Source organism: Balaenoptera borealis, assembly GCF_965194805.1.
Source record: "Balaenoptera borealis genome assembly, chromosome: 15".
In the NCBI taxonomy this organism is placed as follows: domain Eukaryota; kingdom Metazoa; phylum Chordata; class Mammalia; order Artiodactyla; family Balaenopteridae; genus Balaenoptera; species Balaenoptera borealis.
Genome location: NC_138871.1, coordinates 79,049,327 through 79,075,343, shown reverse-complemented (window position 1 = coordinate 79,075,343; position 26,017 = coordinate 79,049,327). Strand labels below are relative to the sequence as shown.

The 26,017-nt window shown below is 41.0% G+C and overlaps 1 protein-coding gene across 1 annotated transcript in view; it reads left to right on the top strand.

Annotated features, from left to right (window-relative positions):
• VSNL1 (visinin like 1) overlaps nt 1-26,017 on the top strand; it is a 101,814-nt gene that overhangs the window by 18,732 nt on the left and 57,065 nt on the right. The window contains exon 2 of the mRNA XM_082356464.1: nt 20,501-20,667. Coding sequence (XP_082212590.1) covers nt 20,506-20,667 — 162 coding nt within the window. The 5' untranslated portion in view covers nt 20,501-20,505. The remainder of the gene's footprint in view (nt 1-20,500; nt 20,668-26,017) is intronic.

Below are 26,017 nucleotides of genomic sequence, written 5' to 3'. Positions count from 1 at the left end.
TATTAATAGCAGTAGTGTTGACATATATTTGAAAAATAATGCAATGGTATGTGAAAAACACACTATTCCATTTCCAAGGCTTAGTTTTCATATGTATTCATAGACCCTTTGCAATAATTTAGTGGATTTTCCTACTTCCACACTTTACCCAGAAATCCACAGACCAAATTTTATCTTTCAGATGGTCATAAATGTTTTTGTTTCAAATAAGAAGCAAAGCTACTGTTAACATGATCTCTTTAAGAACTGCACATTCTTTAGAAATCAAAGAATAAATTTTTGCTCCCTTATGATGGCATTTAGACAGGGCCATGAGATTACATAAGCAGGTATTCTCTCTGCCCTGGCATAAAAGAACCTAGAGTTTAGAACCTGGAGTTTCTCCCCAGTCAGGGCATACATTGCATTAAAGCAGTTTATCTGCCTCTGAACATTATTATACAAAGAATACTTATTTTAAGAATAAACATCAGAACTAGACCTAAGGAGCCGTCAGGAACCAGCAGAACTCTGAGGGTTTGCTGCTGCCTCCTTTTCTTGGTCTTGTGGAATCCAAGATGTTCCTCTCTCTATACATAGCATCTCAGCTTCTCTCTCTGCAGTTTAGCTTTGCAGTCACTATTGATGAAGGATGCAATACCATCTGCCTTCCGTTCCAAATCCCTGAAAGAGCAAGTCTGATTACTTTTATCTCTATTTGCAGAGCTCTTCCCACCATCCAACCTCATCGGCTGGCCTGTGCTGTGCCAACTTTGATTGGATTTTTTTTCTATAAATTTATTTATTTATTTTTGGCTGCGTTGGGTCTTCGTTGATGCGCGTGGGCTTTCTCTAGTTGCAGCGAGCAGTTAGTGGTGCACGGGCTTCTCGTTGTGGTGGCTTCTCTTGTTGTGGAGCACGGGCTCTAGAGGCGCAGGCTCAGTAGTTGTGGCTCACAGGCTCTAGGCGCGCAGGCTCAGTAGTTGTGGCACACGGGCTTAGTTGCTCTGAGGCATGTGGGATCTTCCTGGACCAGGGCTCGAACCTGTGTCCCCTGCATTGGCAGGTGGATTCTTAACCATTGTGCCACCAGGGAAGCCCTGATTGGATTTTTAGGTCATCTCTGCCTAAGAAAACCTTAACAATACTTCCCTGAATATGAAATACAGATAAGACCATCTCAGCTAAAAGATGAGATGGGACATATTAATACCGATGTGTCCAGTATATCTGGCAAGGAATAACTAGGAAGGTGAGATGAAGAGGGAAGGGAACTATTTTGTGACAAAAGTAATTCAGGCACTTCACATACATCTATAACGCAACACATTATCTTCAGAGCAAAACCAGCGAGTTTATAAAATTTCTCCATTTAATAGAAGACAGTGGGGCTTTGAAGGAGTGAACACTATGCTTTGTCATCCAGCAGATCCGGGCCTTTTTGACTCCAGCACTTGAGCTGTTTGCAGACTCATTCTAACCAGGAGTGTTTAGCTGTCCCTGGCATCAGTCAGTACTGTATGCTTAATTCTAGGGAGAACACTGGTTAATCAGTCAACCTGGTTAAGTTTAGGTCAGTCAAGACAGTTCTTAAGATGTTAAGCAAATATGTAATTGCTAAACATCTGAGAATTGCCTGTGTACTGTCTAAATGTGTAAGTCCTTTAAAAATAAGGTGTAGTTTCATTATAAAGATAGTCTTTGACAATCTGAAAACATTAAAGTAGAAAGAAATTTAAATCATCATCCTAATGTTCAAAGTTAATTATTGTGATTATTTGACATATTTTGTTCTGATCTTTTTCCTGTATGCCTACTTTCTTACATAGTTGTGATGTAGATAAAATTTACCCTTTTACTTCTAAGTATTCCTTTTTAAAACCAATTCTTTTAACTATATCATGTGTTTTTCTAAAGTCATACTCCTCTCTGTTTTCTTTTATCTAGTCTTCTTCCATGCTTCAGAAGGGATTTCAGTTAGGTTTAGGAAATATGTCAAGTACAGTAAAATAAAACAGAAAAAAAAGTGAATTAGAAAAGAGATTTCAAAAAAGGAAAACAAGAAAGTTTTTCTATGTGGCTTGGCAACCTCTCCTCTGTCCCTTCCTTGAGTCCTTCTGGCCCAAAATATGTTTCTAGAGCCTGTAAGCTGAAAGAAACTATGCCTAGATAGTTGGCCAAGGGTTGTGTTCTATTTTGGCAGTGAAATGCATATTTATCATTAAGTGGACTTTATTGCACCATTCCATGAGGCTGTTCAGAGTGACCTTTACAAAATTATCCCAGTACTCGTGCTTACGGTTCTGGAAAAACAACAACAGCAACTACAAGCAACTACATACTCATTTTATGTGCTTAGTACAGTGGCAGGAAACCAGATGACTGAAAGAGTTACTATCGTTCCAACTTTATTGATTCAGAGCCTCAAAAGATCAGAATCTATCAAGATTCCTTGCAAATGTTTTGTTAAACTGTTGTATCTAATATCCCCATTCACAGATGAAAATTGAAATTCTATAAAATCATTTTAAAAACACTTACTGAATGTCCATGTGGTAAAGTTGTTGATGAGCAAGCCAGGGTTCCCATCTTCAAAGTGTTCCAAGGGTCGAGCAGAGTCAGGCAAGTAGATAAGTAATTGCAATGCACAAAACTACCTTGAAAGTGTTAACTGCAGATGCAATTGTAGCACCAACAAAGCAGTTATAAGACTACGGAAATTAACTTGATTTCCATTTTGCTTTATGATACCAAATTGTGTATCACAAAAATGAAACCACTTGAGAATTACCAACGGAGAATAAGAGAAATGTATTTTTTTCCTAAACTTAAAATGGACATGCTTTAAATTATTCAGTAAACTTCTTAGAGTCTGGCACAATTTTCTCCTCAATTTTCTGCCACATGTTTTCTTTGAAATGAACATGATTACTCTGTATGAGAGCTGGAAGAAAACATCATTATCCAAAATCATAATGGCACCCAAGCCATTTGATCAGTTAATCTTCAGCAACGAAGTATACCTAGGAAAAAGTCAGTTGGGATTAGAGAGAAATCTAAATTACCAACTGCTTTAAAGGAAAATATATTAATTTTTTATTGTGAAAAATTTCAAACATACAGAAAAAGTTTAGAGAATAGTATAATAAATATCCATTGACCTACTACCTAGCATTCAAAAATATTAATGCCATCTCATATTTTGATATTATCATCATTTTTCTTCTCAGTCCCACTCACCTCCCTTCTTCCTCAGAAAAATCATTCTGTTGAACTTGGTATGCATTTTCTTCATGAATACATTTATTCTTTTCACTAAATATGTATATCTCTATAGTATCATTTTGGCTTTTTGATATTTAAGTAGATGACATCATATTGTATGTGTCATTTTCCAGCTCACTTCTCTCAAAAATATTTTTAAATCGCTGTTTTTATTCATATAATATCATTCATTCATTTTGACTACCGTATAGTGTTTCATCATGTGACTATACTTCAAATTAAATTACTCATTCCCTATTTGATGAACATTTAGGTTTTTGTAACTTTTTTTTTTTTAATTTGCTATTGTAAACTTGTAGTGTACATCTTTTTCACATGTCCCCTTGTGTGTTTGTGTGAGTTTCTCTAGGGTATATATGTCAAAATGGAATTGATGGATTATGTTCTATATGCATCTTCTGCTATATTAAATATTGCCAAACTATTCTCCAAAGAAGATGTACCAATAAATACATGAGCAATATATTAGAAAGAATTCATATTTTTTCTACATCTTTGAAAACACCTGATATCAGCATATTTTCAAAAAATATTTTTACCAAACTGATTATAAAAAAATTGTCCTTCATAATTTTCTATTTTCTTATTCTTTATTGGCCATTTATGTTTTCTTCTCTGTAAATTATCTATTCATATGCTTTACCTATGTTTCAGTAGGAGTATCTTTTTCTCATTCATTATTTGGAATTCTTTATATAATCTGAATACAAATCCTTTGTTATATACATTGCAGATATCTTCTCCTTGCCTGTCACTTATTTAACTTTATCCACGGTTACTTTTGTCTTAAAAACAGTTACTAATTTTGAGATAGTCATATTTATCAACCTTTAACCATGATTTGTGTGTTTTGTTTAGTTTCGGCTTTAATCCATCTGAAATATAATTTTGCGATTGGTGTGAGGTTGGGATCTAGTTTTATTTTTGCCCTTTAGACAATATTTTCCTAACACAATTTTATTGAATATACTTTTGACAGAATTTCAGACTAATTGGAACTAGGTAGGGTAGAAGGAATGATGAAGCATATACAGACATTTAAGTCTCTGACTTGGACTTGCAAACTCATGGCTCTTCCCTGAATTATTGAGACAGAGATGAGGTCCTGCCCCCTCTATTCTCCATTGCCTTATGCTTCTCTAGAAGATAAGTAGCTCATTTCTTCTGTCAGCTACTTCGTGCTTTTGTTGATGGAATCTAGGTGTAAGTTTCATTTGAAGAGAACGTTAGATTTGCAATCAGGAGATGAGGCTCTGGAACTACATCTTCCATAGATATTCTCTACACTCTTAGAAAAAGCTTGTGTCTTCTCTAGGCCTCAGTTTCTCATCTGGAAAAGAAAAGCATTAATCTAAACTAGGATCTATTTATTTACACTCTCTGGATCTCAGCCTTCTCAACTTTATAAGTGGGAAGATTAATTAGATTTTACAAAGATCTTTTCAAGTTCTCATATTTTAATGTAAGTTAAAATGGTAACTTATAGATCTCTCACCATTAACGTTAATGTGCTACCATAGAATCTTGTACATTATAGAAATGTGTTATCACTCCATATTATAAATTGTAATTAAATTTTTTATATATTATGTATATCTTCCACTGGGTCATTGGTTTCTACAGGAATTAAGCAGCTTCTTATTCATCTCCATATCCTGATACATAACGAGGTTTCTGCACATAGTCTGTATTTTGTAAATCAACTCTAACATTTTGTAAATCAAAAAATAGTAATAATAAACAAATTGTTTTTGATAATTTCTCTGATAATTCCCCTCAATATTTTCTTTTCTCACTCTTTCTGAAACTCAGACTAGTAATATGTTTGATTTTGTGGAATAGTCTCTATTTTTCTATTTTTTCTTCACCATTGCCTGTCCTTTTGTCTGCACTTTTTATTGATGGGTAAGGAGGAAGACAGGAAAACAACTGACTTCATTTTTTCAGTAAATAGTTGTAATTATAACGTGTATTTAATATTGCATGTCTGCTTTTTCCACTTAACATATCATAAGTAATTTGCCATGTTTCAACATTGTATTCACAACTTTATATTCCATTGAGTAAACATGCCATAATTTACTATACATTTCCCTAATGGGACACGGTTATAGTTCTAGAGTTTTTACCATTATTAAATAAAGCTGCAATAATTATATCCCTATATGCAACTTTTTTCTCTTGGATTATTTCTTTAAGATAGCTTCCTCTGGAATCAAAAGTGTTGATATTTAATGCTTCTTGATTTCTAGTACTTTCTAGTGGGTTGTACCAACATACAATTTTACCATGTTAGATTATTTGAACGATTGAAATTGGCCATTGATATTGTGTCTTTTGTTCTGTTCACGTTCATTGCCCAGCTTTCTGTCATATTCTCTTCCCATTTATTTTGAAGCACCTTTAATCCATAAATGACATTTATGTGACATATTTTTTGCATTTTGATATTTGCCTTTTTTTCTGGTGTTTTTAGACTCTCTAAACTTTGAATTTATATAGTTATATCTATCAATCATATACTTTATAGTTTCTGCCACTGCTTTTATGTTTAGAAAGTTTAATTTAACCATCATAAATAGGTTAAATATGTTTCTCTGGGTTTGTTAACTATTTGTGTTTACGCTGGCATGAATTATCTTTTCACATTCTGATCATTCCTCTTTGCTGATTCAAATGGTTTCCTTAATTACTGGTATTTGCTTTATATTTAAAGCTATATGTATATGTATATAATAGCTATTAACATTTTGTCTAGCATATTTTCAGTTTCTAATAGTTTTCTTTGACTTAATTTTATATTAAACTGTTTATTCCAGATGTTAGTGATGTTTTAAAAGATGTACATGGCGTGGTTCTGACTTACATTTTTCACCTAACTGCTATCAAGTGGTGACGATGGCATCCCTTACAAAATTACATTTCCTTTCCTCCTTGTTCTAAAAATCTTCCTTGATCATACATTAAGTAATTATGTATAGCCAGATCTATTTCTAGACTCTCCGTTCTGTTATGCTGATCTATAAGTCTGTTTTTGTGCCAGTAAATCCTTCACTTATTTGAAGAGAGCTCAAATTTCCTCTCTTGAGTCTTTGCTGCTCTAGCCTGAACGTTCCCAGCTTCTTCAATTGCTGCCCTTGTATTTAGCAACCAACCCCATCCCCAACACCCTGGGGGCCAGGAGATAACTGACCAGGACTCTCAGTACCCTTAAGTTGCCTCACTTGGGTAAAGAAATGCATAGATCAGGGCAGCGCCCAGGCCAGAAAGCAGAATAATGAACCCTTACATTGAAATAACAGTTTTTGCCCTGGAAAGCACTTTCTTGCTTCTCATCTCCTTTAATAAGGCAGAATAGCTAACAGTGGATAAGCGCCTTCCAGGATTCAAATCCCACTGTTTTCTTACTGTGCGACCTTGGGCAACTTTGTTAAATTCTCTGAGCCTTATTTTCCTTGACTGTAAAATGAAGACATACATGGTGTCTACTTCATTAAATGATTGTAAAGATGAAGAGCATAATCCATGAACACATGGTAAGTACTTACTAATGTAAGCCATGATCATTACTGCTAAAATATTGATGATATAAATTTATGATTTCATTTAACATTTTGAGATAGTTATTAACATACACCATTTAAAGTTGAATGAATGGGATAAGAAAGGTTCAATAACTTTCCTAAAGGCACCAGCTAATAGAAGTGCCAGAGTCGGAGATCTCACCTCATCTAACTCCGAGGTCCGTGCTCTTTTCTGCAGATGACACTACTGCACAACATGACGTAAAGTACTTACAACTAGTTCTTTGAGTTCTGCAACAGTTACATAAGTGAAGCTGTAAATTCTTAGGTAAAGGTAAATATAAGGTTCAACTATATGATCGTCTTGAGATTTCCTTTTGGTTTCAACATGGAAGGGCGTTAGATGAATGGGAAGGAGAGATAATGGTTTTATCTTAATCTACAAATTAGCTGATGTGGAAACAGATTCCTTCAAACTAAGTTATTACTCAACCTAAGTGGCAGTGACATAGGCCCAGAAGCATTTGTCATCCCCACGGGGTGCCAGAGGAAGCAGCACTTCCTTTCCTTCAGTACATGTTACCTGTGCTCTCAGAGGGCCCACGGCTGGGAGGGGGGCGGGGAGAGGATGCCACGTTAGCAGCCTGTGCACACAACGGCAAAGTCAAACAGAACCGGAAGGTCTAATTTTAGCCCTCTCAGCCTTGGCATTGTTCCTTTTAGCCAAGATATTTTTCATGCACCACAGTAAAGTGCTTTGTTCCAGCCTTACTGGATACTTCACAAAGGCCCAGCAAGGACAGGTTGAGCATGATTCAGAGCTGGAAATACATCAAAGACAGGAACCTCAATGTTGAGGGCCAGCTCTCCTCTGGCAATTTTTGGTAAATATGCTCTTGCCAGCTACCTCCCAAAGCCCCAAGAAGGAGCTTGTGGTTGCCTCTGCTTCTCTAGCTTCTTTGTGAGGCTTCAGTTGGCTGCTCTGCATCAGCAGGTCTCTTTGCTCCGTCAAGCCTGGGATTTGCACGTCACTCTCTCTCTTCATTCCTGCTTAACAAAGCCCACTTCTTTCCACATGTCTGGGTCTTGTTTTCTTTCCCGAGGTGTCCTGGAAAGCGCTCTAGATTAAGAACTAGAAACACTTTTACAATTTACAAGCTGCCTCTGTGGTTTGTTCCTTACAATGACCCGGTGAATTAGGTGAGGCAGAAACTTTCATAGAACTTTTGGAGATGAGAAAAATGGAAGCTCAAAGAAGAAGCCAACTGTTGCCAAGGTCACACAGGAAAACATGGGCAGAGTTGGGACTGAAAACCAGCTCTTGTGTTTTAGGAAAAGGCGTGGTCACATTAACCTATCAAAACACAGAAAACCTGCACAGGTCATTTGGCAGGGCTCTGGGAAACTTTTCCTGAGGATGTCACTGGGTTTCATGGCCAAAAGTTCCAGGCTGAGAACCCAGGATGGTGGTCATTACCTTCAGGCAAATCACCGTTTCCTGTTTCCTGGGAAGATGGCAGGGAAGCTTGATCCCAGACACATCCAGAGATACCACTGTTTCCAAAGCCTTTGTAAGGGAGGAAAAATAATTTTCCTTCTACCCTCTAGGTTCTTGGTTAAGACAGATTAACTGGAGAAAAACATAAGTTTAATAACATGTATAACTTCTTATACAAGTGAAATATCCAAAAAACTGAGTAACTCTCTGAAATGGTCCAAGCCATCCCCTTAAATACTAACTTCAGCTAAAGATAAAAGAAGATGTTGATGGGAAAGAAAGCCAGATGTGAGACCCTATCAGGCAAAGCACAGTAAGCAAGGGTATGGTTGTTATGCAGATTTAAGTCAGTTACCTTCTCCATTGATAAGAGTTCCTGGAGATTTAGTCATCCTCCTAAATTCTGTACAGAGAGGGAGACACCTTACAAATGGAGATTTCCCTCATAAATGTAAATGTCTCCTTCAGAAGGGTAACTTCTTGGTTTTCAGAGATTCTCCTATGTTTGCTGTTTATTAAAAATAATCAGCCTAAAATAATCCTTATGCGAAAGAGGCATGTTTTGAAGTGACTAATTCTGCTCCCCTTCACCTTCTGAGATCTTTCCTTTGACCTTCAAATAGATCCCTCTCTGGACCTCATTGGACAATCCTACATCTGACCTTAGGCACCCAGAAATTATGATCTATGGCATTATCATCTTTCTCTATCTTTGAATTTTCCATCTTTTGAATTTCAATTTCAGTCATTATAATGAACACTGGATAGTGTATTGACATTTACAAAGCTCTTTCCTATCTTACACCTGTGATAACACATCTGAGATTGATAGTTTTGTCATCAATCTCACAGATGGCAGAAGTGAGCCTCAGAGGGGTTTCCCAACAGGGTAGATGCTGAGGGTCAGAGACTCTGACACACAGGGCTCCCCTCCCGACACTGTGTCTCCCCATCACTGCTTCTCTATGTGCCGAGATGGGTGAGGAGGCAGTGGACCCAGGTGTGTCCTGAGCTTCTCCTCCGTATTCATCCTTTCACCCAGAGCTAACCGGGGTGGGCTTGAGAACTAAAGGTCTTTGGCCTACAGGTGAACCCTGAAATAACTGCTGTGAGTTAACTGTTTGAAAAAGAAGTGGCTTTAATTGAAAGCACCACAAAAGTTCTCTTTCCAGGATTCCTGAGACTGTTTGTGAACAAAAGACATTTTGTTTGTTTGTTTGTTGAAATTATTTATGTACATGTTTTTCTGATTACAATGTTATATGTGCACATTATAAAAATTCCAAAATGATACTGGGGGGAGTGAAATATTACCATTATACTGCCAGCAGTTACAACCACTATTAACACTTTGATGTAAATTATGTACTGCCCAAAATTTCTGTGCACACTAACTTGAGCTTGTGTACATATAAAGTAAAAGCAAGGCGATACTACGTATACTGTTTTGTGACTTGCTTTTTTACTTAACAGTTTATTGCAATGTCTTCTCTCCTTTTTTCTTTCTTTTTTTGGACCTCAAGAGTACACTTATGTTAATCATATTCTTCCATTCGTGACACACAATCATCATTGTCTATATAAAGCCCCTCTTATGTTTTATTATGTTTTTTATCTTCTGCGCTCACTTCCATTCTCCTCCTCCATTCTATTGTATTTAGTATATGTTCTCAGGTGTCTATCCTTGAGAATATACAGTTGTTTTATATGTTTGTGTGTTTTAATTTAAATAAATGACATTGACCCAATACTAGTTCATACCAGTCAATGTAGATCTACATTACCACTTCTAATGGCTTCATCATTTCCATTGTATAGTTCTACCAAAATCTATCTAACCAGTTTCCTTTGATGGACAGTTAGGTTATTTTTTGAAAAGGTTTTACTTTTAATTGTTTTAAACAATGCTGGAGTAAACATTCTTATATATATGTCTCTGCAGGCTTGTGATTATTTCCTTGTGATAATTTTGAAGGACCACTTTGTGAAAAATCCTTCATCCAATTTTTCATTTTTCAGTTCCTAAGGTAGTTTTGTTACTGATTCCTGGAGGTTCCCCGCCCCTATCCTCTTTCTCTGTCTCTCTGTCTCTTTATGTCTCTCTGTCTCTGTCTCTGTCTCTCTTTCAACACTTTGCTGGTCTCTCCCTAATGGCATTTAGCACAGTCATCTTTGATCTCTGTTTTATAGGTTCTTGCTTATCGCTCAGCTGATAAGCTGTAGCTCGTTGTTGACTAAGATCACATCATAATTGATTCAACAACGTTTCCTGTGCACCTGTTCAATGGTAGGCTCTGAACTGGATGCCAAGGTGAACGTGACAATCACTGTCCCCTTGAGAAAGCCCAGGTCTGGTGAGACAGCAGACATGCCTTATGGTGACCACGCCATGGCAGGTGGCATGGTGACAGCAGTGTGTACAAGAGTCAAGGTGAGAAAGAGGAAGCCAGACAACAAAGTCACTGAAGATGATCCCCATCCGTATCTGGAGTATGGATTGGAGTTTACTGGAAGATCAAAGTGGACCTGATGGGAACTGCCCTCAAAGCGAAAGGAACAGCTAGTAAACAACCAGAGAGGTTTGAGATGACATAGGAAGTTGAAACATAGGGTGGGAGCATGGGGAGGGTGGACAAAAGGTGGGGTGGGGACAGAGTAGGTCCAGGTGAGGATTGGATTCAGAGTAAGGATAATGGGAGGCCACTGAGGGGTTAGGCAGAGCAGTGATGTGATTGGATTTTGTGTTTTAGAAAGGTCATTTTTGCTGTAGTGTGGAAGATGGAGGGCAACACTGTAGAGGGGAAAGCAAGCGAGTTAGGAGGCTATTGCAGTAATCAAAGTGAGAGGTGATCATGTCCTGCACTAAAGTAGTGGCAACAGAGAGAGGTAGATGAAATTTGAGAGAGAGTTAGGAAGTAGAATCTACAAACTACTTAACTGGATAATTGATTAGATACAGGATTATGAAGAAGAGGGCAGAGTCCTGGATAACCCCCAGGCTTATAAGGGACCCTGGGCAGGTGGTGGGGCCATTTACCCAGAGAGGAGCACAGGAAAATATGTTGAGTTTGATACGGTTGTAGGATATAAAGGTAGAAATGTCTAGCAGGTAGATGGATATATTCTCTACTATTCAGGAAAGGCCTACCATAGAGATTTGGGAACCACATTTATCTTTGTAATAGATGATAATATTGAGTAAAAGTTTGTTAAATAAGTGAACAAATTAATATTTAGTATCATACTTCCTTCAGATAGAGCATTTTACTTCTATCAAGTCACCTTTATCTGAGAATGTCAAAGTTCTTTGTACTTAAGGCCCACCAATGTGAGTTAAAGTGTTTTTTAGAATTACTGTACAGATAAGCATTTAGGAACATGGTAAGAGCAAATGGTTCTCAGAGGGGAAAGACCACCAGCCTAAGGGTCAGAAGACTTGAGTGACTCTGCCACTACTGGTAGACACTTGAACATGTCACTTGCCCCTTGGGATATCCAAGTCCTTACTCTGAGGGCAAGGAGAGAGCTTGCACCACTGATGCTCCAGGCTGCTCCTGGCCCCGTGACTGAGGATGTGCAGGTGATAGCAGCGCCCCTGGTCCGCACTTCTCTCACGCTCCCTGCTGCTCTGAGATAAGGGCCATGGTTCTTTCCCACTGGGGCTTGGTAGCACAACCTGGAACACAATCTGTTGGACAGAATGGGATGATTATTAATGAAAGCATTTCCTCTGTTACCTCACAGAACTAAGTGAGGTTCTGACACTGCCAGAGATGGCCCGTTTCCTTTCACAGAAATTGATGCTCAGAAACACATAGAATGGGGACTTCCCTGGTGGCGCAGTGGTTAAGAATCCGCCTGCCAATGCAGGGGACACGGGATCGAGCCCTGGTCCGGGAAGATCCCACATGCCGCGGAGCAGCTAAGCCCGTGCGCCACAACTGCTGAGCCTGGGCATCACAACTACTGAAGCCCACCTGCCTAGAGCCCGTGCTCCGCAACAAGAGAAGCCACTGCAATGAGAAGCCCGCGCACCGCAACAAGGAGCAGCCCCCGCTCGCCGCAACTAGAGAAAGTCCATGTGCAGCAACGAAGACCCAACGCAGCCAAAATTAAAAAAAAAAAAAAAGAAACACATAGAATGGTCAGAGGCAAGCCACACAGGGAAGTAAAAAGAAGATGCAGAAAAGTGAGTGGCTGCTTGAAACACTCCCAGATGAAAGGTTACCAGCTATTAATCAGCTCACACTTCTGCTCAGTGGGTGAGCAAGGAATTGGATGGAAACTTCACTCAACAGGTGATGCTTCGTCAGGGCTGTGGGGTCCTCAGATGACTTTCCTCTGTCGGGTTGGATATGAAGCACTTTTTCTTAAAGGAAGGAGAGTAAATGGGACCTCAGTAAAATTCTCCATGTTTCACAATTTGTGTACTTCTGTTTACACATACCAGGCCTGGTGTAGGTGTCGAGGTTGGGATGACGCCAAGGGGTCTAGGCCTGAATCTTGAAATGTTTGCCTCTCCATCTTCTGGAGCAGCTCAGTTTGCTGGGTCCCACGATGAAGATAATAATAGCTACTGTTTGTTGAATACCTGCTACGTGGAAGGCACTGCTGGAAGGAATTCAATGTGTTCTCTCATTAATTCTCATAACAAGCCAGTGAGCAAATGTCGTCATTTCCGTTTGACTAATGAGGGATCCAAGGCTCCAATGGGCAAGTAACTTATCAAAAGTCACACACACCTTGTATGCAGCAGGAGCATCATTTGATCCCAGGTCTGACTCCAGCACACAGTTTCTCCCCACGAAACTAAGTCCACGTGCAAAATAAAAGAGGCACGTGTCCTGCTAGAAAGAGCAGGGAACCCACAAAATGGGGTCAACGGGAAACTTAGTCTGAGTAGAAACTTTCCCGAAGTCGTAGCCCAGCACCTGGGCACCAAGTGTGGCTTTGGGCTGAGTGGCATTGCCCAGGTGCTCGGGAAATGTTCTTTGCGCCTGGGAGAGGAGGGAGAAGACGGCAGTTGAATCTGACCCCCAGGGGCTGATGAGGCCACTGATTCCTTGTGTATCCGAGTCCCTGAGCACCTGGCCACCTAGTTACCAGGTGGGTTCAGTTTGGAAACACCTAGTCAGATCCAAGGGCTAATGTCCACTGGCAGCTTCTGTCCTGGGGTCAGGTCTGTCCCATCCAGCCAGGGCCCCAGGGCCCCTGCAGGCTCTCAGCCCCTAAGCGGTAGAAGGACAGCTCAGGTGGCAACTTGGCTGGAGCAGGCCACTCTTCACACCCTGGTCACAGGGACATGCATTGGCCCGAGGATCACGGGCCTGGCCGCTGCAGCAGCCTCGAGTCTTATTGCCGAGGCTCGGTAGCCAGGACGCTGCCAGAACCTACTGCTAACTTGCTGTGTTCCCTGGCGTAAGTCCCCTGACCTCCCAGGCCGCCTCTAGAAAACAAAGGGATTGGATCAGATGGCTGATCCCTGGGGCCCACTTCTGCTTTCACCTTCATGTACCAATTTATTCTTCTTTATGGAATAGAACTCTTGTCACTTGCCCTGACGGTGCCACTGCCACTGCCATCAAAACGTTTTTCCTCATTTATGACAAATCAAATAAGTACTCTTGCCTTATCTTGAATCCTCAAGGATGTAGTCTGTGCCCCCTGCCTGTTTTATGCTTGTGGGGTAGGATCTCCACTGTCATCCCAGGAGGTTCCCAATTTGAGGGAAAGTCATCAGAGAATGCCACGAGAAAGCATGTCTCCCCTTTTCTGAAGCTGTTCTAGTCCCCAGAGGCGGCATGAAAGGCCAGTCTGTGATCGACACTCTCCCTGCCCCCTGGGAAGCGCTGCTGGGGACTTGTGAGCCCTCGGCTTTAGGAGGATGAAGGAGAGAAGAGCAGAAAGGGCCAGAGGGCCAGATATTTGCCTTTATTAGAAAAGAAAACCCCACACAATGTGCTGGGAAACTTTGAGGCTTAATTTTCAGGGTTGTTTTAACAGTCTCTGGAAACTAGCAACCTAATGTCATTTGTTTAAGGGATCCAAGAGGGTTGGTGATGGGGATTGTTTCAGCATCCTGGCACAGAGGTAAACATGCCTCCTGGCTTACGGGCTATGTGTGTTTGGCCTGGAGACAGCACACTGTGAGGGTGGGAGGGTGGGACTGCCCAGTTAGGTCAGGAGACTGGGGTTCTCATCCTGGCTGTGCCATCAGTTGCCTGTGCGATATTGGAAGACCTCAAACTCTCCAACTGAAACCAAGGGGCTTAAAACAGAAGAACCCAGAGTCAGATCTTTACAAGCTTTGGTCTTCCCTAGTTGTGTGACTTTTAAAACCTTAATGCTAGACCCCAGTACAGGATCTTGAAACCATGTCGAGGATGCCAGATGGAAGGAGTGAGGAATCAGAGACAACTTGGGTTATGTTTGTGCTGCTTTGGGTGTTTCCTCGTTAGACCATCTACCTTGATTTTTATTCATGTTTTTCATCAGTGATTCCCAAGTTGACTGAGAACCATATTCACCTGAGCTGCTTGTTAAATGTACAGACTTCCCTCTAACGGAGGGTCTCATGAAGCTGTATTTTTAACAAAATAATCAAGGATGATTCTTGCACTTAGGCAAGTTTGGGACACAACTGCTTAAGAGTTTTCACCTGGGGACCAGCCACAGTTGAAGTTGCCTGATGGGGGTGGGAATTTGTCTCTCTGTCCCTTGTGCTCCCTAACGCTTGGCATTCATCTCTCCAGGCCCCATATTCCAAGAGGTGAATGTCTCCTGCATCCAGTTCTGAGCCCTTCAAGGCTGGAACCATGTCTTCTCTTTACACCCCACCGTGCCCAGCACAGGGCCTTTCTCATAGATGATGCCTATAAATGTCCACTGAACTGAGTTGCCCAGAGAGTTTCTATCTGCCTCAGTTAACCAGACCATCAACCATTATTGGTACAAATCCATGCCTTTAAGGACAGGAGGAGAGGAGATTAGTGAGAATTTGTAGAAACGTGTCACAGAGAAGACAGCATTGGAACTGAGCCTTGCAGAAGGAGTAAGATTTGGGCCAGTGGTAAGGAAAAGAAAGGCGGATCCAGGCAGAAGTCTAAGCATGAGCAAAGCCAGGCTTTTCCAGTTATTTTCATGTTCAGGTGAGAATCCCAGAGCCCAGAGAGAAGACCTGATGTATTCAAGGCTGGCCCAGGTAACTTGACACTAGAACCAGATGAACTCCATTCAAGACTCCTTCCATACCTGGCACTGTTGTGTGTTCCATAGGCCTCCCACCTGAGCCCCTAAAGCTCTTTCATCCTCTGCTCTGAGCCCTATTTCCGGGACTGTTTCCCCATCAATGTGCTCATCCTGCTGTGTGTCTGCATGTGTGGTGGTGCCACCCCATCTCAGCCCCCCAGTCTTTACATGAATCTCACCAAGATTCAGCCAGGCTGATGGTCCAATTACCTAGGAGAAGCCAGGCGTGCTGTTCTGTGTGCCTCATCGCATGCAGCAAGCCTTGGTGTGTCCTGAGAAGCTGGGCTTAGGTATCAGAGTAGGTAAAGGACAGGCTCAGGGCAACACACACACTCACACACATACACACACACACACACACACACACACACACACCACATATATATTTTATTTGAATCCTCTTTAAGGCCAAAAGGGTCTGTGGAGGAAAGATGCTCATGGGAGCTTCTCGGACCTTCTGGCGGGTCTTTTCTCCCTTCCAGGAAGTTTCCCAGTTCTCTCCTTAGAGCATTCTTACATGTTTTGCCTCTTCTGCTCTGGAATCCTGTTATCAAGACAGGGTAGGAAATGGATGAGAAGTGGCCAAACCCAAGGCAGGAAGACCAGTTAAGAGGTGGTTGAAGAATCCAGGCAAGAGATAAGAGCCTTTATCAGGAAACCAACGAGGTTTGAGACATCTTGTTCTCTCTGTACTAAGCTTTTTACTAGCTAGTTGAGCTAGGGTAAATCATGTAGTCTTTCTGAGCTTCAAACTCCTCATCAATAAAAGAGATGATAATTATCTCTTTCTTACAGCATTGTTATACGGGTAAATATTGTTACACAAAAGCCTTTTGTGAACTGTAGTGTATAAAAATGTGGTCTTCTGTGGTTATCATTTGCGATTTGGTGCCGCGCCCATGGGCCTATTCCTGGTGGTCTTCTCTGGCCCATCAGAACCCTTCTACCAGTCCCATTTTGTGCCTAGCACTGAGTCTCTATGACAACTCAAAGCATGAGAAATTATTTGATTTGGGGCTGGGCTGGCTTTTATCTTACAGCCTGGAATCCTAGCTTAAAAATAATACACTCTGGTATCTGTCCCCTCCCTTAGGTAACAAATGCTCAAGTACCACCAGTTTTCAGGTAAAGAATGCACAGAGCCAACATGCACCGACTCTCTTGAGACAAGCCAGTTTGAAGTCTGTGACTCATATTTTCATACTTAGAAAACTTATGCTGCCAATCAATGAGTGGTGGGGTCACAAGGACCTTAAAGGTCATCTTGTCCAACTCATTTTTCAGTTGGGGAAACTGAGCAACAGGGAAGGGAAGGATCTTGCCCAAGATCACAGATTTAACTAGAAATAGAGTGGTGATAAATCCTCCCCATTCTGTCATGGAATCTTTTGGGGAACATGTTAAGCTTTACTGTCATTTTACCCTTTCTTTCATCCCAGACTCATAATGAAAGAAACTACTTGGCCCATGTCACTGCAGCCCCAATACGGGGAGTGCATCAATTCATTTATCAGACATAACTAAGAATCACCTTTATGCCAAGTACTGAGGATGCTGAGACAAAGGCACAGGCCCTGGCTTCAGGCTATTTAGAATTTAATGATGAAGACAGACAAGGAAACAATCTCTAGAAGGTCAGGCTATTTTCTATACAGTTAAATGAAACATTCCTCCCATCTGCTGTCTGTACTTTATACTTATGATTGCATTGACTCTCCTCATACATAGATTATTATGAGGCTGATTTTCCCAGAAAGAAACATACCAAATCCCATAATGGGACTGATGAAGACCAGTGACAAGGTCCTTCATAGTGGCTCACGTCCCCTTCATTCATTTCCTCAAAAAATATTTGTTGAGCATCTAGTATGAGGTACCAGGGTGCAAAGATAAATAAAAGCAGTCCTCTCAAGCAACTAACAATCCAGTAGAGAACTCAATAATGATCATGGAAGCTTTTATAAGGGAAGGGAGAGGCCGAGGACAAAGGATGCCTAAGTCAGCCTTGGAAAGTCTGCAGAGATTTCACAGAGGAGGTGGCACGTGAGCTGAGACTACTTAAAGAAGGAGAAGAAGTGTGCTGAGCAGATAAAGGGAGATGACATTCCAGGAAAAGAAACAGCGCATGCAAAGCATGAATGTGTGGAAGCATGCAAGCCCTGGGACCTGTAACAGTTGATTATTACTGGCATGTGAAGTGAAAAGACAGGTTGGCAGAAAATGAGGCTATGAGTCGGCAAGACCGTGCCATGCTAGCAAGCTGGGACTACATCCTGTAGACAACGGTGAACTGTTGAGCGTTTTTGGGAGAAGATCAGATGCTGAGGTTTGCATTTCAGAAATTCATTCAAGCAGCCATGCAGGAGGCAGGTTGGAGTAGAGAGCCCAGGGAGGATTATTAATCCAGGCAAAACCTGATGAGGGCGGTGGCAGTGCCACTCTGAGCCACGTCAGAACTTGATTTTGTACATGATTCACTCATTTCCAGGCACACCTGAGTGATGGTGCTGACCATGACCTGTAACCAAGATGCATGAAGTTATGCATTTGAGTCCCCAAAACTGTGATTCATGGTGCTGAAAATGTTCCCCTTGTGTGTAAAAGACCATCCTCTCCCGGGTCAACTGAACAGTTTAAGGCATCGCAATGATCCGTAGAGAATCCAAGCCCCCTTGCTTCAGAGAGAAGCTGACACGTTGACCTTCTAAAGGCCCTTGGGGGAGGTGGTTTTTAATAACCCTTAACCCTTTTTCCCATCATTCATACCAACTCACTTCTGAGCTTGTGGTTTTGGTAAATCTAACAGGCTTTTCCAAACAAGAGCTTGGCAAAGCGATCCCTCTCTCATCCCTCTTTCAGCGCCAAAAAACACTGATTCAGCCTCCCAAACCTTCCTGCTTTTGCTCTTCCTGTTCCTTCTCCTGAAATGCCTTCCAACCACCTGTCTCTCGGTAATTGTGCACTAGAGTCTTGCAGATCCACGTTCAAATTCTAGCTCTGCCACTCGTTAGTTGTATGATTTTGTATAAGAGAGCTGCCCTAATTGTTTTGCTGAGTTGTCACAGGGTTAGAGGTCAAGTTTGTGAAGTGTCCATCCTCGTGCCTACCCCGCAGCCACTCTCAGGGTTCAGTAGCTATTATTATTAGGTGAGATTCTAGTTCAATTAATGAAAATTTGTAATTCTCTACTGAAAAGAGCAAAGAGAAGTACTGAAAGGTTGGTAATACATCTTTTGATTATCAAGATAACCATGAATTACCGTTTTCTTACCCAGATTAATTAAACCTGACACCTGAGTAACCACTTGATTTCCATATCCGGCTGTGGAATCCCACAGTAACTTATAATTAAGAGATGGCTTTTAATAAGAGACTTGAAAATTGAAATTAAGGGCAAAAATATGTAGAGAAACTCCATGAGAAAGGGCATAGTTGCTGATCCTCAGGTCCTTTCATCAAACAGAAGAGTTTGGAAGCAAATGGCCATCTAAACAGCATCTTTTCACCATGCTGTGTGCTTCCGAAGAGGAAGCTTCCCCTGAAAGCAGCAATAGTGGTTTGGTTTCATTATTTTGAAAGAATTGTTCAGTGTTAGGGCAGGTTACTGACAATCGGTGTGGAATCTGTTTTAGAAGAAGGTAAAAAAATAATAACAACAGGATATGTGGTAAGATTACCCTTTCTGGGCTATTGCAAGTATAGACCTGCTGAGAGCCTAGTGGAGAATTTGTCTCAAGCACACTGAAGGACTAGGTCCACTTGGGTAAATTCTCCAAAACCTAACTCTCTCCTCTAACAGGACTTTAAAGATCTTGTGATACTTGCCTTGTTCTGGTGATCCCCCAGATTTTCAAGTCTAACTTGACTTTTTTAATCACTCTGTGGTTAATTTGTTTTGTTTTAATTCTTTTTTGTTACAAAGCAACAACATTAAAGGGAAATTTTTAAAACTCATCTTTAATTTTCCTGCACTAATACAACTGTTTTAATTTTGGAATGTGTTTTGGTCTTTGTTTACCTACGTGTTTCTTAATTAGCCATCACAGTAAATCTGAAAGAGTTTTTTTTATGTGTGCTTTATTGAGAAAGAAATTGAAGCTAAAGCAGTTAATTACTGTTGCCGTAAGCAACACATAAGGTAAATGGCCAAGTCAGGGATAACTCTAAACCTATGCTCTGTCCACCTACACTTGACTGTGATGTTGGCCACACAACCTGGCATATAATCAATGTATTTTATATTTTATTTTATGCACTATTATTTTGACTTACTAGCAGTAATAAAAATAGAATGGAATTATGTCAACTGAAATTCACTAACCAGTCTTTTAAAAAAAGCCACCCAGAAGTTGTCAACACTGAAGGCAATGTTGTAGGAAGTTTCTGAAGATGAGAAGAGAGATAGAGAATTAATGAGACTAGTAAAAAATGAACTGTTGCCATTTGAAAAAGAAAACAACAGCAGAAACTTTGGAACTAGAACAACACATTCCCCACCATTGCTGATCAGATTTCCAAAGCCACTTTTCGATCGTTTGGCTATAAATCCTTCTTACTGTTCTTGTCAAGAATCCCACTTAATATCCCTGCAAACTACACGTAGAACTAGGCACCTGTGCAGTAAGTGCTAATGAATCATAATTCATAAAATGAGAATACAAACATTTTCCATATACTTTACATGAATAGCATAAAAAGGGATGTTGGCTTTCCATGTGGGAGTCAGCGCCGTGTAAAAGATGACACATGATGGAGGAGGATGAACTCTGCAGCCTTTTGAGAAGTCTTTTTTGGTCATCTCTTTTCTAGAATATCAAATAGAAGGAAACAGACTTGGGGAGACTTTGATCAGACACACTGGAGGGACTTCCAGCCAAGGCACTGCTCAGAACTCTAGCTTGGCTCTTAATCAAGCTTGAAATGATCACAGCCACAGCGCTAATTGCATTAATCTGCTTTTCATCAGGCAGAATGGGGAAACAGAATAGCAAACTGGCCCCCGAAGTGATGGAGGACCTGGTGAAGAGCACAGAGTTCAATGAACATGAGCTCAAGCAGTGGTACAAAGGGTTTCTCAAGGACTGTCCAAGCGGGAGACTGAATCTCGAGGAATTTCAGCAGCTCTACGTGAAGGTAAGTTGTTTTTCAACTTTTTTTTAATCTTCAGGCCAGAAAACACTGTCTTCATCACATGGAGCTTCACATGGAATTATAACTTGAAGTAGCCAATTGGTTTCAACCCTGGTGGTTTTCCACTCAAAAAGAAAAATGGTCATTTTTAAAAATGCAAAGGGATGTGTTTTGTTCCAGACCTAAGTCAAGCAATTTCTGAACAAGAAGAGTAATTGTTCAATCAAAATACCAAACAGTTCAGAGGATGATAGCATCTGGTGAAGCATAGTAAAAATCTCAGATAATAGCATTTGCTGATGATTATTGACAAGCGCCTAATTGCACCATTGTTTGGCTTGTTAAAGGTATCTGTACCTCTCTCAGTTAGTGAGAAAGTATGTGGGAGGGCTTTTGTACCCAGAAAGGTCCCCTTATTTGCAGGTAAGAAAAATATACAGATCTCCACAGCTTTGCATTTAGAAGAAAGTAGGGAGTTCTGATATACATCAAAGTCTACCAGGATGGTCTTCTATCATTTTATCAAGGTCTAAAATATGGACTTTCGCCAGGATTTTGTACTGTTTAGAAGTTAACATTCCCCTGGACATTAGATAAAACTGTTCCGTGTAAGGTATAATTTGTACTGCAGTGGTATTACTTCGGTTTGTCTGAGTTTATCATTTGTATTTGTTCTAGATTTGGCATGATCTAAGACATTCCATTTTGTTTATACTTCGATAATGTGAGGCTTGTGGAAAAAATGCATTGTCTCTCTTTTAACTTTTTCTGACTAAAATACCAAATAGATAATAGTGCTCTTATCATTCAAGTGCAGCAAGTATCAATTAGAGCAGTGTGAACCATCCACATGCATATATGTGCATGGGATGATTATATAAAATATTAAACATTGTCATTCTCTCTTGAAGTTGAACATCTCATATAGCCTTTGCTCCAGCAATTCCATCCTTGCATGTGTACAAGAAGGGACATGTATAAGAATGCTCATAGCTGCACTGCTCACAATAGCAAACCTGGGAAACAACCCAAACGCCCATCAAAGGGAGAGTGGAAAATAAACTGTGGTATACTCACGTGGCAGTCAAAACAGTTGAACTGCAGCAACATTGAAACATTAAGTGCAAAAAGTAAGTCTCAAAGTACTTTAAATTAAACACAGATAAGATAAAAATATGTTTTATAGAACTACAAATAAAAGCAATAAAATCACATGAAAAAGAAAGCAAGAGAGTGATGAACACAGGATTCAAACTGCGTCACCCACCCAGCAGTTATTATGGTTACACCCAGTGCATAAGAGGGATGAGATGGAAGTTTAGGCACATGGTTAGATAGATGGATGGATTGTGTCAAAGTCTTAGCTATGGCTTTGGGTGCTCGGTTTGCAGGTGGTTATTACATTAATAAAAACTCGCTAATCCTGCATGGACCACTAATGTCAAGAATCCATGATTATCATTAATCCACTGCTGACCACCTGAGGGCTCAAGGTATCTATAACTATCTTTTTAAATGTGTGTAGAAACGTACACAAAAAGTGGTATGTGTGTATGTCATAAGATTACTGTGACACTTCTAAGAATATCTGAGTAATTAGTTTTTAGTATGTAGAGATCTTTTACATGGAAGCACTGAGAAATGCATTTACCATTCAATTGACATAAATTGCTTTTGCCGAGAAGTGGGATGGTATGCATTTTCCTAGATTTTTTATACAACTCACCGTAGTTTTCAAAGTCACATCTTCTATCATTTTATCACCCAGAAGTTAGCCTGTGCCTCAGAACTGTCTTCCCTCAGCCCCAAGGAAAGTACAGACAAATGAGATTCGTCAAAGCCACTTTCATATCAGTAAAAGCCATGCAAGCTGTCACTCTGTGTTTAAGAGAGCTCTGTGTGCCATGTTTCTCACTATTTGTTCAAAGTGAGAGTGGTTTTGCCTTTGAAGAAATAGTTCAAATGCAGGAAAGGAAGTATTTTATTTACATGCTGGAAGTACTCAGCACTGAAAATAAAATCCACCTCAAGATAAGGGAGGGGGGTGTGTAAACATCAAACATCCCTCAGTGTTTTATGGTACAACTGATGTATATGTACCAACATCAACCCCTACTCCTACCTCCCCGACTCCACCCCAGAGTGGATTTTTTTTTCCAGGAAGGGGATATATAACTTGTGGATGAAGTTTAGATTCTTGGAAGCCTCTTAACAGCCATATTTAAACTCAGCCTGTGCTCTTGTATCAAATAGTTAGAAAGTAGGCAAAGTCCTCCTCTCCTTCCAGAGTTGTCCAAGGACAAAATACAAAAGAGAATTGCAGAGGAAATATGCCACATCCACAGGAAAAAAAAAAAGAAAGAAAGAAAGACAGATCTGATAGGTTAGAAGGGAGAATAACAGAGAAAGATGTGGCTTATGTAATAAGGCCCAGGAGAAGGGCTGAGAAGAAAAATCTTCTTTTAATGCAGCTTAAAAGTACAAATGTTCAGCAAGAACAGTCTTTGTCTTGGTGAATAGGCACTTTTCAGTAATTCCTTCTATCTCAGTGTGGACATTGAGACATCCTGGAATCCAGCTGAGTGACCAAAGCCACCGGTGGCCTCTGCCCTCCTGCTTGTGTGGTCAGCCTGGCACATCTACTGTCACTGACCTGATCCATTTTAGGCTCCGGGAGAGTCACCTCATTTTGTGGAGTCAGTTCTGATGAGGGTGTGGGGTGACAGGATAACGGGAGAGGCCCCCCTGCAAGGCCAGGGGCCACAAACCCTCAAATTCAGAAGCCTTTGTATCCAAAATATAAAGGAATTCCATTAAGTCTACGTGTAAAACTGTCTAAAACTAAGGTTCAGAAAAATGAGGTAATTTGCCCAGTGCCGCAAAACGAGTGAAGTTCAGGACAGACATTAAAGATGGGTATGCTGACTTGTGCTGCAACACACGGCCCTGCCTCTCGACTGGATTCCCCTGGCAGCCCCTCATCAGCCTCCCTCCAAGCCCCTCCACCCTACAGCTGCTGGAGTGGGATTTGAAAAACACAGGTCTGGGCATGGACCTTCCTGGTTTGTTACAGGTGTTACCGAACCAGGCTCATTTGCCCAACACGCAGCAAGCCGTACGCTGAGATGCTGAGGTCTGTAGCAGAGAGTTTATTCACAAGGCAACCAAGCAAGGAGACAGGAGAAGAAGTCTCAGGTCCACCTCCCTGCAGGCAAAAGTCTTGAGATATTTATGGGATAAAGAAGCAGGGTGGTCTTAGGCATGGGGAAAGGTGATTGGAGGTGGGGAAAAGGTGAGGTAATCGGCGTTCTGAGCAGGAGAATTGGGTTACATGCTTCTTCATGGGATGCGTGTGCAGAAATGGAGGCTCTTAGCATGGTCTGAGGGTAGAGTTTTTGGCCCTCTGACATCAAAAGGTCATTCATCAGACAACTGTGCAGGCCCAGTTTTAGGCTCAGTGGTCCCAGCCAGCTTTTGTCAGCTTGACTAGACGGGAGTTGACTCCAGGTTTCTGGAAAACAGCTTAAGTGCCTGTTAGTCTAGTGACCCATACGTCAGAGGCATTATCTATAAGGGTGGTAAAGAAGTCTTGTGATATATTACCTAGCTACGTGAAGCTTGGAGGGTATGCAATTAAAGAAGGGAAAAAAATAACTAAAGCAAGCTTAATCAGTAAAGGCAGGTTACAAGCAGAGGGGTTTTAAGGAAAGCTGTTTCCTTATCTGCTGTTCCATAAGTCAAGGATTTCTGTTAACCCTATGGGGCACGGTTTCACAGGTTTCATTCTTTAGTCATGTAGAGAATAGTCACCTCACTTCAATCAACATACGACCCAGTGGCTAACACAGGGCCTGCCACAGAACAAGCATCAGTGTTTGGTGAGTGAATTGTATCGAATGCTGGCTGTGTATCTCCTTCTCAGGAAGCCTTGTGGGGGAGGCATATAGAAGTGACTAAAGGACAGTCCTGCCTGCACTCCAGGATCTCACAGGCTAATTGGAGAGACACGGTTAACCACAACACAAGGCAGAACGACATAAATGCTTGTGGGTGGGGCACGAGTGGAAAATAGAGGTTATTTCAAAATGGGATATTAAAGTAAGAAGTTAATTAATGCAGTGATGAAAGGAAGACTTTTCTCCTAGCCTTTTAGAAGATAAAACATCTCTGAGTAGATAGCTTTTACCTTTGACAAACTTGGTACCTGTGAAAGGTGCCCATGCCCCCCCCCCAAATTCATGTGTTGAAATTTTCATCTCCAGTATGTCAGAATCTGACTGTATTTGGAGAGAGGGCCTTTAAAGAGATAATTAAGTTGAAATGAGGTCATTAGTGTGGGCCCTAATCCAGTATGACAGGTGTCCTATAAGAAGAGGCAATTTGGACACAGACATGTACAGAAGAAAGGCCATGTGAAGACACAGGGAAATGATGGTCATCTACAAATCAGAGAGAAGCCTCGGAAGAAACCAATCTTACCAACACCTTGATCTTGGACTTCTACCCTTCAGACCTTTTATTGTTTAAACCACACAGTCTGTGGTACTTTGTTATGGCAGCCTTGACAAACTAATAACAGTACTCGTTCCTTCTCTGTTACAAACTTCTCATGGGCAAACCCAGAGCCCTCTGTATCTGGTATAAGCACGCCTTCTGTCAGGAATGTTCTAACACTCCTGGCACACGCAGAGGTGTCCATGTTACTTCAGATGTTTCATCAGCCCAACCACAGTACTGCTGCTGAGAGGTTGGGGAGAGAGATTTTGCATTTTGTCACCAAGAACCAAGTATCTGATTTTTTTCCCCCTTGAGAATTTCCTGTTTCCAATAATTATAAGGATTGCCAAGTTGAGATCACAAATTAAGATTGAGAGTTTGCAATTTGAACTGTATTTTCAGAGAATTTTTTAATTTAATCTTAAAAGAAAACCAACCCTGTGGAAGAGCAAGCAGCTGCATGAGGGAGGAAGTGTCCCTATCCCAGGTCCTCTTCCTTGGAAGGCTGATACCATTCCTGCTTCGTTTAGTCTCTGTGACATCAAAGCCAAAGAAACCAAGTAACAAACCGGGCAGAGTCCTGCAAAGCGTTAAACGCATTTTGATATTTGTTTGGAGTTCGACTTTCAGGATTGTTTTCCTCAGGATCATTGGGTGGGTTCAGGTTGAGTTGAAAAGGAAGTTAGTTTAAAAAGATCATGGGATTTACAATCTGACAGCCCTGAGATTCAGTCCTAGCTGTGTTAACGTTTGCCAGATCTCTGCCTCTCTGAATCTATTTCCTTATCTAAGTGATGGAAATAATAAGCCCTGTCCTGTCACCTCAGTGGTGGTATCCTAAAGGAAAGAAGGGAAG